This window comes from Melanaphis sacchari, unplaced genomic scaffold (genome assembly GCF_002803265.2).
Source record: "Melanaphis sacchari strain LSU unplaced genomic scaffold, SCAv2.0 Contig123_pilon_pilon, whole genome shotgun sequence".
Lineage (NCBI taxonomy): Eukaryota > Metazoa > Arthropoda > Insecta > Hemiptera > Aphididae > Melanaphis > Melanaphis sacchari.
Window position 1 is genome coordinate 31,242 of NW_020270491.1, and position 14,422 is coordinate 45,663.

Sequence of the window (14,422 nt, forward strand, 5' to 3'; positions counted from 1 at the left end):
ATATGTGTAGCAACAAATAAATAAAAATATTATTTTTTTATTATTATATACAATTATATCTGTACAATATTTTTTATTAATTATTTATTTTAACATTATAGAGAACCTAATATTATTATATGTTTATTTTTATACGAGTACTTAATATCATTATATTTTTATTATTATTTAAGTGTATTTAATTATATCTGTACAATATTTTATGATTATTATTTTTTTTGTATTTAATATTAGTGGTTATTTAAAACGCTACAGTTTGACTCAAGTGAGGTTTAAATATATTAATTTTATATATTTGTACAATAATACTTATTTTATAATTATTAAATTTGTTTATAATATTAGCGAACGTATTTAAAACTCTACGGTTTGTCCTTACGATGAAAGTCAGTATATGGTTTTGACGGTTTTGCCCAAATGATGTTGGTCATAACTAGGTTTGCCCGGTCAAAAGCCGAAATATGACATTTTGCCCAAGGATTGTGGGCAATTCGCGTTTTGCCCGGGCATTTCTGAGGTTTGCCCGATTTCGGCTTTTGCCCGTAACATATATACAAAAAATAATTCAAAAAAGTTTAATTACATTTTAAGATCCTGATATCTATTTATGTGTAACGGTTTACAAGTATATTAATCGATTTAAATATAATCAAGTAAGATACGTAAGCTTGAATAATTATAATTGTTTGAAATCGTGGCTTTTTATATTTAATGAAGGTATCATAAATATGATAACTCGACGCTATACTGTATTATAAATTATAATAAGTCTTTTATTTTAACGATTATTATTAAATATGTAAGGTATCAATTAATGTTAAAACTAATATTTCTCAAACTAAATTTAACAATCATCTTTTAGATACTAATAAATAAAACAAATGTTAGTTAAATAATGGAATAAATAATTATTTTAATAATATAGGTAGGTACTTAATTATTAATTATTGAATGACTACCAACATGGTGTAACAAAATATGCTTTTAAATTATTAAATTGAAAGTTTTTACAATTATCATGTAGCATTGCCTTGTACATAAAAAATTAATTGAAAATAATACATTTTCATCCGTTATAAATTATTTTATTTACAAAACCGGGGTACAGTAAATTGGTCGTGGTAAATTTGGTCGTCTAAAATCGGTCGTTTGGTGAATTGGTCGTTTGGTAAATTAGTCGTTTTCAAAATAATATGTATTTTATGTAAAAAAAATATTTGGTCATAATTTTGAATTTAATATATGTGACAATAATTAAAATTTTAAAAAAATAATATTTGAAAATAATTTTAAGTTATGAGCTATCCCAGATATATATTCATCAAATGACATTTCCCCATTCAATAAGAAGTAACTTTCTGTCATGTCGGTGACTTCGACATCACCAAAATATTGTCCGATATAGTGGCTTTTGACCCTATAATAGGCGACGTAGGGCTAAATATCTTGTACGTAATCTTTACGGCTTTTTGTATCTCCGAATCGATAGCTAATTCTGACGGCCGTTGACCTATAGGTACTAATCAAAGCTTAATATCGGACAATTGATCTCAAAATAACATATTGCAGAGGGCCATTGACCTCCAGGGAAGAGGAGTCGCGATTAGGGCTATAAAATCTATTTCCATTTCATAGCACCCGATAATTTGCGAGAACACCACTAGTTAATAAACAACAAACAAATGCATTACAGTTAAAAGTGGTTGAAACTCTAGATCAAGAATCTAAATTAAATTATACACCGTAATCTCACCGATAAATTAGATAAGTTATAATCCCAGCCCTATTTATAATAATATATATTTTATTAACGTTTTTACCAGTATTCGCGTTTGGCGACGAAAATATACTACGACTATTTTACCAAACAACCAATTTTACCACGACCAATTGACGTAGGCTCTACAAAACCAATTATTTTAGATTTATTTTTATTATAAAATAAAAAGTATGTATATGGTCTCATTTAAAGTTCATTTAAAAAAAAGTTGAACAAAAGTCTGGATTCAGTGTTTTAGTCGGACAAAAATTCCGAAAATATAAAATATTCTATATCTATAATAAACATTTATTTTAAAAATTTAAAAATGTTTGTATATAAATTATATTTTTCAATTATTTTTTCTATTTTCTTATTCTTATTATTTCGTATAACTAACAAAAAATATTTTGTATTTTCGGATATAAATATAATAATATATTATAATATGTACAAACATTTTTAAATTTTTAAGTTTTTAAAATAAATATTTATTACCTATACAGAATATTTTGTATTTTCGAACTTTTGTCAAACACTAAAAATTTGCTCGGACTTTTTGTTCGACTATAAAAACTGAATCTGAAGTTTTTGTTTAACTTTTTTTAAAACGAACTTTTTGTCCATGAACTTTTTGATCAATTACTGGTCTCGTTATACCACCACGAATTAATAATAACGAAAATAAAAATAGATAGGTATAACTTAAGAGTTTAGTCATTGACCTAGCTATTGTATAGTATTTATCTATAGGTATTAGATTATTTTAAATGATACTCAAATAACTAACTCATATCTTTATAGTCTGGTCATACCCAGGTTCAAATTATATTGCTTGATATAGTATTATCACAAACATTTCACCAGCCCCCCTTTTTAAAATAATTAAAATTTTTTTTTTTGCTATACGTTAGTACGCCATTAGGTAATGTGATTTTGTGCAAAACCCATTATACTAGGAAAATCAGATTTTTCGTTTTTAGTATTTCTCCAGCTACCCACCAAAACTAAATTAATTATAATAGGATAGCGAATACATATTACAGTAAAAAAATAATATAACTGGTTTAGTAGATGGGTAGGCCTGGGCTAGAGTAATAATTAAAGTGCCCGGTTCACTCAGCTCTGATTTTGGTTACGCGCTTGCTCCCAACATTGTTTTCAAATTCAAATCTAAGAACATCAATTTAATTTATTTGTATATAGGTATTTATTATTCATACAAAACACATGAGTAAATTTAGTGTTGTATTGAACTGTAAGGTTTAATAAACATTTTAGTGTAATATTTGTATTCTGTATTGTTTTTAAATATATTATACAATGAAAACAAATTCTTATATTATTATACAAATATACAGCATAATATATATAGCACAACTTTAACCAGTTAGGTATGTTATTTTTTTACTATACATATATGTATCAAAAAAGTAATTATGTATTCGTTTTTTAACAAAATTAATTTAGCTTATCTTAAAAAGATTAATTAATGATTAATTAGGTACTTAAAAATGAAATATATTTAACCTTGAAGACAAGATACAATTGTGTGATTTTTTTAAACATACATGCATTCTACAGATCTTAATTTATAAGAAAATGTAGTGTTGGTGATTACTGAACATGAAAACCAAAATAATGGCACAACATCATTGAAACTGTTTACATAGGTACGTGTCTAGTTGACAGTTGTTAAAAAAGAAATATACATATTTTTTCTACTAGACTATAAAAATATAAATTAAAATTCTATATGTGTTTTTCAATAATGTTTGACAAGAGGAAAAATTTGAAAATTGTAATTTTTTCCAGGTGGGAGGTGATGGTGGTGGGGAAATGCTAAAAACGAAAAATCTGATTTTCCAAGTATAATGGATTTTGCACAAATTCACACTAATAGCGCACTAACTTTTGGAAAAAAAAATTTTTAAATTTTAAAAAGGGGGGAGCTGGTGAAGTGTTCGTAGTATTATCTTATATTATGTTTAAATAATGAAATCCATCAAAAAGATATAAATTGTATATATAAAATTTTCTGATATATGAAACGGCGGCGTTCAATCGTATTCCCAAGCATTAAAGTCATTAGACGTTATTTTTAATATACACTATCTTAACCTTTGTCAATAAATTCAATAATCAAAATGATTATATTTCTTCTATTTATATTTATATTATTTAGATAGACTCACCTATAATAACTGTAACGTCTTACGGAAAAATCACATGAAGATTATTTCTTATTGCCTATTTTATATAAGATAAGATACATTATTATTTATAATTACTCCAAGCTCGGATTAATGGTGAGGCAGAGGGGGGCACGGGCCCATTGATTTTAGGGGCCCATCTTTATTTTCATTATAAATATATATCTTTAATGCGTTTAAAAAAGTTAAAAAAAAACTATTTAAGTGGGTACAGTAGATAATTAATAATTATAAAATAAAAATGTTCTTAATTTTATATCATGAAATATTATAAATTATAATAAATATTAAGTTGTGATTTTAATAATTTTATTGATAGCGTATAAATAGTAATAATAATTGATAATAGGTATTTTTGATCTATTCGCATGAAGTGCCCATACATTGTAATAAAAATAATAAATTGTTCGGCCGAAAGAATATTTTTCAAATTATCAAGAATATTAAATAAATATAGAACAAGCCAGACTAAGAAAAATTTAAAATCATTAATGATATTATATTCAGAAAATAATATTTTGCAATTCATCGATTTCAATTTGCAAAAGAAAAACCAAGGGAAACAATTTTAATTATTATTATTTTTAACAAATACAGCGTTTATATATATATATATATATAAATATAATATGTGCATAATAAATTATTACATAACTATTAATTTATAGGTATAGCCAAGTTTCATGTGACAGCGGATTTCAGCATGATATGTTTAAATTAAGAGAAAATGACCTATGTGAAAACCTTTTTGAATCATACAATCTAAATTATTTAGAAATTAAATATTTTTTTTATTAATTGGATGGGGAGGTTCATGAGGTAACTTTTAAAATTCAAATGGGAACCTAAATTTTATTTTTGTAAAATGATTAGTGCACAGTTTAATTTTTAATAACATTCATTTACATTAATAAGTTAATAATTGAAGGAGTTATCGAAATCTGAGTATTAGTGTGAATTTATAACATTTCTACAGTAAATAATACTAAAAGTGCTTTCATTATTCGTCTTTAATAGTCTGGGTATAGAATTATCAATTTATTACAATATACAGTAGTCAGTACAACGTACAAACAAAACGTATATCCGTATTATCATTTGATATTATTTATTTTTTATGATGTTCTCTTTTCATTGTATTTCTTAATTCGAGAATCGACGAGTTAAAAATTTTAGATAATAATATGTATAATCTATGAGTCTAAGATTTTTCGATAATGGTATTTTGTACTACCAAATTATTTTATTAACTATATAAGATACCTATTATGATTATAATGATTATAATTATTTTAATAAGTCATTATAAAATATAAATATTTACTTGATAGTACATGTCTATAATAAATCTTTATTATACTCATCAGATTTTAAAAACTAAAAGTATGTTCATGAGTTCATGACGTAACTAAGACAAAACTGTCACTTGAAGACCTGAAGTTCGAACTTAATCTGGTTAGAGGTAATATTGCAATATTGCCATAGCGATAGTATCTACCGACGTATACCACAGAATATTCTGTGCTTATACCATATTATTTTATCATTACAATTGTAGTGGGCCTGTCGTATGGAATCAGTGGTCAGGACCACCGACCAACTAACATTTTTGACTCGACAGAGTAAGTGAAGAAGGAAGAAAAAAAAAGAAAGAATGTTTAAACGTATTCGTTTTATCGACGTCGAAAAATGTCGTTATAATAAAATAAAATAAAATATAATTCGTCGACAAACAAAATAAAAACCAAAAATGAGCGGTACGAAACGGTGGACAAGCGGTTACGAACGTTGCATTCGTGCATGGAGGTTAAGATCGGAGGGAGTGTTCGAGGTGTGCGAGTGGGCGCAATAAAATCGAGAGTGACTCTCTACCCTCTGGTGCGTCGTAACACCACGAAGTGTCGTACAATGTAGAAGGGGAGCGCGGTGCACAGAAACGGAGACGCAATTGGTAACATAAATGTAAGAAACATAAAAATTATAGCGAATACAATAATAATGGTACGAAATACAATAATAGCGGTACGAAATACAATAATAACCGTTGTGGTGGTGATACTACGGTATCGCCACATAATTTTATTGTGGTGACCCACCACCAGGTTAGCACTAACAACGTCGCCGTCTACTCGTTCTTTTTTCGTACGATTGTTGTCGCAAGAGCACGCCACCGTTTCGTTACGTTCGTATACTAGCGTTTACTACATTACCAAAGGTTTAAAATATGTTTATAGTTAAAAAATGTGAATGAAGAAATTGTTAACAGAATAAGTGAACATTTTGAGTATTATTGTTTTGTGTTTTCTAAATAATTTTAATTTTATATATTGCACATGCGCCTCTGTTTTTATAAATGTTTCTAATCAATAATTACCAAACTATAATAATAGTGATAAATGATTTAGGTACAACATTGTTGATAACTTGATAATGAATAACGCTTGTCGCTTTTAGTTTCTACTTTCTAGTTAATTTTTATATCATAGTTAAAACTTAAAGTTAAACTAAATTTAAATATATATCTAATACAATTATTTCATCGAGTTGATATTTTTGAAGCCATTGTAATTAATGCGTTTGAATTTTTGTCAACTGTTTGTTGTCGTCTGGAAATGTTTGCATTTCTTTTAAACTGACCATCGGAAGAAGTAATTTCGATAATTTGGTACATATATCAATTTACACTTAGAAGGTACTTAATATTTTTTGTTCATTGCTATCATTAGATAATATTTTAGAATTCTACAATTTAGATGCTTAATAAATATTTCCATGTATGGTTTTTTGTTGGTTTGTGTTAATTTTTAGAACTTATAACTTTTTAAAATTTTGCAGTTATATTTTATAAGGCTATTCATACAAAAGTCACCATTTTGAGCTTATGAATGCTTTATCATTATTTTCTACTAATTCGTTTAATTATTGATTGCATTTAATAGTGTAATAAATATAGCAAAATAGTAGATACCTATATGATTTATTATTCGATTGAACTAGTTTTAAGCCTCTGGCATGAACCAAAATTCTGTAAGTTAAATTGGACAATCATATTTGATATAAATATTCATATACAGTAAAACTTGTCTTATATGGACCGTTGTTAAGATGGATCCTGCTCTGTAAGGAAATTTATTGTGGTCCCTGCAGATGTCTATAAATTAACATAGAATTAATCTCTTGATAAAACGGAAAACTTTTTTTTGGTTCTATATACCTTTAACAAATAGAAAAACATATCATAAAATTAACAATAATATTTTTAATACCCACATTTATTTTGTTATTAAACAGTTATTAATATGTGTCAATAGATAATTACATTTTATCTTAAATCTATATCATCAGTGCTCATTATTGTCACGCTGCATAGTCGTAATTTTCCTGTCTTTCGTCTCGTCTTAATTTTTCTCACAATGTCTTCAAAAATTTGTTTAAGTTTAAATGAAAAAAAATTTTTAATTGCATTTTAATTCCTTTAATTTATTATATTATTAAGTATTTGATTAATACCTACTAAATATTATGTTCTTCAAATTTTGGAATTGAAATTTATTATTATTTTAAAATATTTAATTAATACACATTATGTAATTATTTACTAAAAATTAAAATTTATTGTAGCCTATGATATTTATTAATTTTCAATATTTTAATTTTAAGTTTTGGTCAGAAAATGTTATAACCTTAAATCTTAATCACGCAGGATATTATAACTTTATAGTATGGAATTTTCCTTTTTATTTAGTTACATGGAAACCTGCTTGAAACAGAAATTTTGATCGTTCCTGTACGATTCCGCATAGGACAGGTTTTACTGTAGTAATATTACTTGCGGTTAATAAATTTAAATATTGAGAGTGTTGTAAACAATTAGTACTTATATTGAAATAGGTAACTTTTTAAAAACTTGTTATATTTTACGAGGTTATTCACACACAAGTAACTATTGTTAACTAATTTGAGCATATGAATACTTAAACATAATTTTTAAGTAATTTGTTTAACATGGTCATATTTAATATACCAAAATAGTAAATACCTGTTTGATTTATTATTTGATTGAACTAGTTTCAAATCTCTGGAATGAACTAAAATTCTGTAAGTTAAATTGGTCAATTATATTTGATATAAATATTCATACAGTAATATTATTTGTGGCTAATAAATTTAAGTATTGAGTGTTGTAAACAATTAGTTATTAGTACCCATATTGAAATAACATTTTAAAGACTTTCTGTTATAGTTAACAAGGTTTTTCGCTCAGAAGTAACCATTTTTAACCAATTTGAGCATATAAATACTTAAACATAGTTTTAATTTTTAATAGTGTAATAAATATAGCGAAATAGTAATTTAGTTTAATAAATTTAGTTCACTATATATATCTTGATGAGTTGTTTATTTCATATTAAATGTACTAAATCACAAAAATAATTTGTCATACCTGTATTGTTTCTCATTTAATCAAACATTTGGAATTCAAATATACCACGGACCTTTTACTGAATAAAAGTCATCATCCAAACCCCTAGTTTTTTGTTTCTTTTTAAATATTTAATATATAATATATTATTAAAATCCATTTTCTATGACGTGAGTATATACGGCAAACCACCTTAACACCCACTATAAAATTGCATGGTTGAAAAAAATATATCGACAATAGTAAGTTTTATGTATTACGTCATGTAATTTTATGTTTTATTTAGTCCTCTGTGATTATATGAATTTTTTTAAGTTTTTACTTTCAAATTGATTTCAGTAGTGATGTCATACACGATCTACCCAAAAACAATATTTAATTACGTTATTATTTATCATAAATTAATTACACAGATATGTTCATATATTTTATGATTATTATTGTTCTTTTTATTTGTTTAATCTCTAATATAATTTATGCAACATTTTAAGATATATTTTACATTATCGGACACCTTTTTTTTGCATTTTTTTAATTAAGCATACTAAACTTAATAATAAAGTAAGATTTTGGCGACTGGACTAGTTATAGCTAATTTAAGTCAGTAAATATATGTGTGTTATATTTTATAGTTAATAAATTATTAACTGAATAACTATTAAATTATTTAATTAGCTAAAAATAATAATTTATAAAACAGGCACTAGCCGTATTTTATGTATTTATATAATAAGTATTATCTAGCATTATTTTTCACAATTATTATATTAATTATAGAGTTCACAATATCAACAAAAGTATAGGAAATAATCAAACTATCGTTGTCACTCGAGGATATTTTATTTTTAATTGTCTGAATAAGTTACAATTTTTTTTTTAAATACATTTTATGTAACTTGAGTTATACTTTTTTAAAACTAAACTATTTAAGCTTAAATCTTAAGTTTCCCAGAATAAAATTAGAGGTATCCTATAAAACAAAAAAGTTCCCACTTCAATAATATACAACACTAGATAGTCTATAATTCACTATTACTATTTTTTTAAGCTAAAAATGTAACTTGTTGGTCAAAAAATCTTTTTGCTTGTTTTAGTATTTTTTTAAGATTTTCATTAATTAAATGACGCCTTGTTTTATTTTATTGCATGTCAAATTTTTATCTTTATTTGAAGTAACCACTGCTTGCTTTTTAAATAATTTACAAATGTTTCTTCATCAAGCATAATAATTTGATAAAAATGGTCAAAGTTCAAATTTATTATAAAATAAAAAAAAAAAAAGAATAAGTAGCTCGTAAAACATTTAAATACGTAGGTTGTACAGTGGTAACAAAATAATATTCTTCGTATATTCCCAGTATTTATTTAGGTAATTGAAATAATTCATATTTCATTCGAGTTATAAAAGTGTTTTCATATTTTTTTCAATTTCCTTATTGATAGATCGTTTACGATATCATTAGTGATTTTATTTTTACTTTATTAATGTAGGTTGTTCAATATTTATAGTTATTTTGTTAATATGTATACAAGTTAATTTAATCTAACCAGGTAATGCTATGAATTAGAGTGAACACAAAAAATTCTTTAATTTTAATTTAGGATATTTTGTTAAAGACATTTTAGATTATATCAGTGGATAAATTGTAATAAATATACTGAGGGGTGGATTTAACAATTTGTCATAACATTATCAACTTACTAATATTTTATAATTGTAAGAGAACAAAACCTCTTTAATAACTGAAAATTATGTTTTGGAGATTGTTTAGGTCGACAGTATGCATATTTGAACTACACTATAAAATATAAGAGGACATTTCGGCTTGGGGATTTAGCCCCAATTATTCAGCAAAATGTCAATTCGACGATATTCGTTTCATTGTCTAAACTAAGCTCGTTTTGCTTGAAATATTTCCATTATATAATAATCGAGTGGATATTTTTAGTAAAAAGCATTGTCCAGCTACATGGACGTGCAAGTTAATAAGTTAAAAACTGACGAGTTAACTTGAAGTAGTACTTTTTTAAATATAATTCAGAAACAAAAGTGTTTATCTATGAGCTATGAGTAATTAATAAAATTATTCAATTTAAACTTTAAGGGAGTTCTCAGGTATAAAATTTGATTTGTTAGTAATTTGTACTTAAGATTTTGGCAAAAATTCATCCAACCTACTGTGTTATAAATAGCATTGATTAAACAGAAAATAGATAAGTCATATTATTGTGATTTCTGTAATACAAATTATTTAGGATTAAAAACAATGAATACGATAATAAAAATAAAGTACCTAGAATAAATTGAACTGTTGGCATTTGCATGTTTATTTAAGCTATTAGATTTAATGCTAAATGAGTTTGAAAATAATTTCATAACTCCACAAAAAATGTCTTAAAAGTGTAGAGTACATATTTTTCAATTTAACCATTTTTCAGAACATATTTGATGATTAATAATATATTTATAAGTAATAATACAATTTGAAAATTTGACAATAAACAAAAATACTTAATAATTTATAATTTATTTTGAGGGTTTTTACTAGGTATTATTATATTGTATTTTTCAAATCCTTGTTGACAAACAATTACCTGTTTTTATTAATAAAAATTTAGTACAAATTATAAAATATAAAATTATTTTTAACGAAATATTTGTATTTTCTATTAAATAAAAATGTTTTTATTTTATTGTCAGAAAAAATAAAATTTAAGTTAGCCATTAGAGGTTGAATCTTGTATTAGTTCATTATGATAATTATTTGATATAGAAGAAATGGTCAGTTTTAGTTACTAAAATTCTCTTAAAATATGTAGGAATTGTTTAAAAAATTGCTTATATTATATTTATCTATATTTTTATACCTAAGTAGATTTAAAAACAAAAAAAAAAAAAAAAATTGAGATACATTTAAACAAGTTTTATCAAAATATTTTTAATAAATTAAGTAAAAACTTTTTTAAATTCTTATATGCTCCAAAATATTTTGGAACTTAAAAAATTATTTCAAAAATGTATACATAATCTGTATGTTTTATTTTATTTTTTTGAATAGTTTATTAAAAAAAACCAACAAATATGTTATTGAAACCAGTTGAGTTTGAGCAACACTGGAATACATTACAAAAAACTGTTAAGAATATGCTATCATTAGATAGAGTTACAACGGAAGAATGGAGTAGAAGTTACAATGATATTTTCATTTTGTGTAATTCTTCCCCATTTACTAACGTTTATGCACTTTATGAGTCAACAAAGTTATTGCTAAAGGAACATGTACATGAACTATTATCTATTATTCAAACAGAAAGTAATGGAAATCAATTACAAAATTATTATTTTTATTGGCAGAAGTATAGTCAACGTATCAACAAATTAAATTCACTGTATAGGTATGTATTTTTTTATCTAACATTACAAATTAAAGCATAAATAACATATAATTACATTTTTAGGTACTTCAATAAAATTAATAAGAGAAAACTTAGAATGTGTCTTCAAACGTCCATATTTGATGTTATTGAAAGAATGGTTAAACCAGTTCTTATGGAGATTAGAGAACTGGGACTAAATATGTGGAAACACAATATGATTTTATTAATGGATCCTAGTATTTCCAAATTAGTATTTATTGAAATTAATAAACAAAGACATAACATATCTACAATATCTTCGGATACCATTACTGGTGTTATTAACTCATTAATTGAAGTCCAGATGCCCTGGAACAATCAATTAGAAGTAATTATTTATATTTTTTTGTCAAAATATAAGAAACATTCTTAAAATATGATTCAAATTAAAACAATTTTTTTAGTTTTATGAAAGTTATTTTGAGGAACCATTTTTGGAACTAATTAGAGAATACTTTCGACACGAAGCTGCAAAATTGCTACAAGAATTTACAGTTTGTGAATATTCGGTTAAAATATTGCAATACATTAAAGAAGAAGAAATTAGATTTAAAAAATATCTTCCTGATAGGTGAGAATTCAATAAATTGAAGCTGTAATGATATAAATAATAGTTTATATTTTATTCGCAGGCCCAGCACTTGTAACACAATACAAATTATGTGTTATCAACATTTTGTAATTGATCATTTTAATTTGATACAAGAGGAGTCAGTAACAATTATAAAAGAAGAACAATTTTGTAAAATGCAAAGTATTTATAAACTTTTAAACGAGGCTAATCATGGATTGAACAAAATAGCTGATATTTTTAGACAACACATTGAACAACATGGAAAATCCATTATTAAATCTCTAATAGAAAAACAAGTATAAATTAAATAAACATTTTTAAGTAAGAATTACATTAATTAACATGTATCATTGTTGACGTATATATAGGTATGTCTACATTATGTTGAGGCACTAATAGATTTTCATAAGACATATGAATCTATAGTTATAGATGTGTTCAATAATAATATTTTATTCATTGAAGCTCTTCGTAAAGCATTTACAATAATTGTTAACTATAAAATAGAAGAAAATCAACGATCAAAATCTCCAGAATATTTATCAAATTACTGTGAAATGTTATTGAAAAAGTTGTATAAAGGCATAAATAAGGTTGAATTTGAAAACAAACTACCACACTTAATTTTATTATTTAAATATTTAAATGATAAAGATATATTTAGAAATATTTATCAAAAACAGCTGGCAGTTCGATTAATACATCATCAAAACCACTGTATTGACATAGAAGAAGGAATGATAGTCAAATTTAAAGTAATTTAATCAAATATTTTTAAATTTATATGATGTTAATTAAGAGTTTGGTTTTTAGGAAGCCAATGATTACGAGTTTGCAAATAATTTACAGAAAATGTTAATTGATATCAGAGTATCAGACAGATTAAATACGCAATTTCATAATGAATTTCTTAAAACAGCTAATGATAAATTAAATGTCTCTTTTTTCTTTTTCTACATGTGTGTTAAAGAGTGATGTTTGGCCTTTGAATTTAACTACTGCATCATCATTTGTTTTACCTAAACAACTGATACCTTACACACAATATGTAAATATTTAAATGTATACATAGTTGATAAATAATATTTGTTAACACAAATTCATTTATTTTTATTAGTTTGAAGTGTTCTACAAAGAAAAATTTAAAGGACGGGCTTTAACATGGATTCACCATATATCTCGAAGTATGTTTACTTATTATGTTAAACTATTATTAAATAATTATAGTTTATTAAAAATTATTTGTTTATTTTATCAATAGGCGAGTTAATATTAAATTATTTAAAAAAAACGTATATAGTTAAACTACATATGTTTCAAATGTCGATATTGTTACTATTTGAAGACTATGATACATTGAAATACTCTGATATTTACGATTTACTTCAAGTGAACAATGATGAATTTAAAAAACATATTGATAGTTTAGTAAATTGTAAATTATTATTGCTTGATGGTGATGTAAGTAAACTAATTATAATTTTTATTATCTCTTACACTATTAATAATTTATTTATTTATTATTTTAAGTTTATTAAATTGAACATGATGTTTGCCAATAAACATACAACATTCCATGTAAAATTAAATAACCAAAAAGACAGACAACAAGAGATTGAACAGACTGTTAAAACCACTGAAGATTATCGTAAACTACAGTTACAGGCCACTATTATCCGAATAATGAAAGCGCGTAAGACATTGAGACATAAACTACTTGTGAATGAGGTAAGTTAATCATTGTTATATAATATAACTATAAAATGAATAGTTTAATGTAGAATATATGAAAGTATATGATACAGTACTATTCGACGCTTATTGGTTTTAATAGTCTATCATATTCAAAGAGGTTGGTACACCTATAAAAAGGCATATGAAAAAATTCTTTTATTAAATTCGATGCTATTTTTTTTAAATGAATAACCATTGTTTAATAAGATTATAGGGTCAATGTATATTGTTAAGGGAATATTTTCACAGTTTTTTTCTAGATTTTATCAATACATATTATGATTATTATGTATATTAATCCT

At 24.6% G+C, this 14,422-nt stretch overlaps 1 protein-coding gene across 1 annotated transcript; it reads left to right on the plus strand.

The window, feature by feature from the left end:
* Nucleotides 1-13,320: 13,320 nt before the first annotated feature.
* On the plus strand, nt 13,321-13,929 carry LOC112590966 (cullin-2-like). The gene is made up of 4 exons (XM_025334586.1): nt 13,321-13,434; nt 13,504-13,570; nt 13,648-13,717; nt 13,917-13,929. The coding sequence occupies exons 1-4, from the start codon at nt 13,321-13,323 to the stop codon at nt 13,927-13,929; spliced, it is 264 nt and encodes an 87-aa protein (XP_025190371.1).
* Nucleotides 13,930-14,422: the final 493 nt, after the last annotated feature.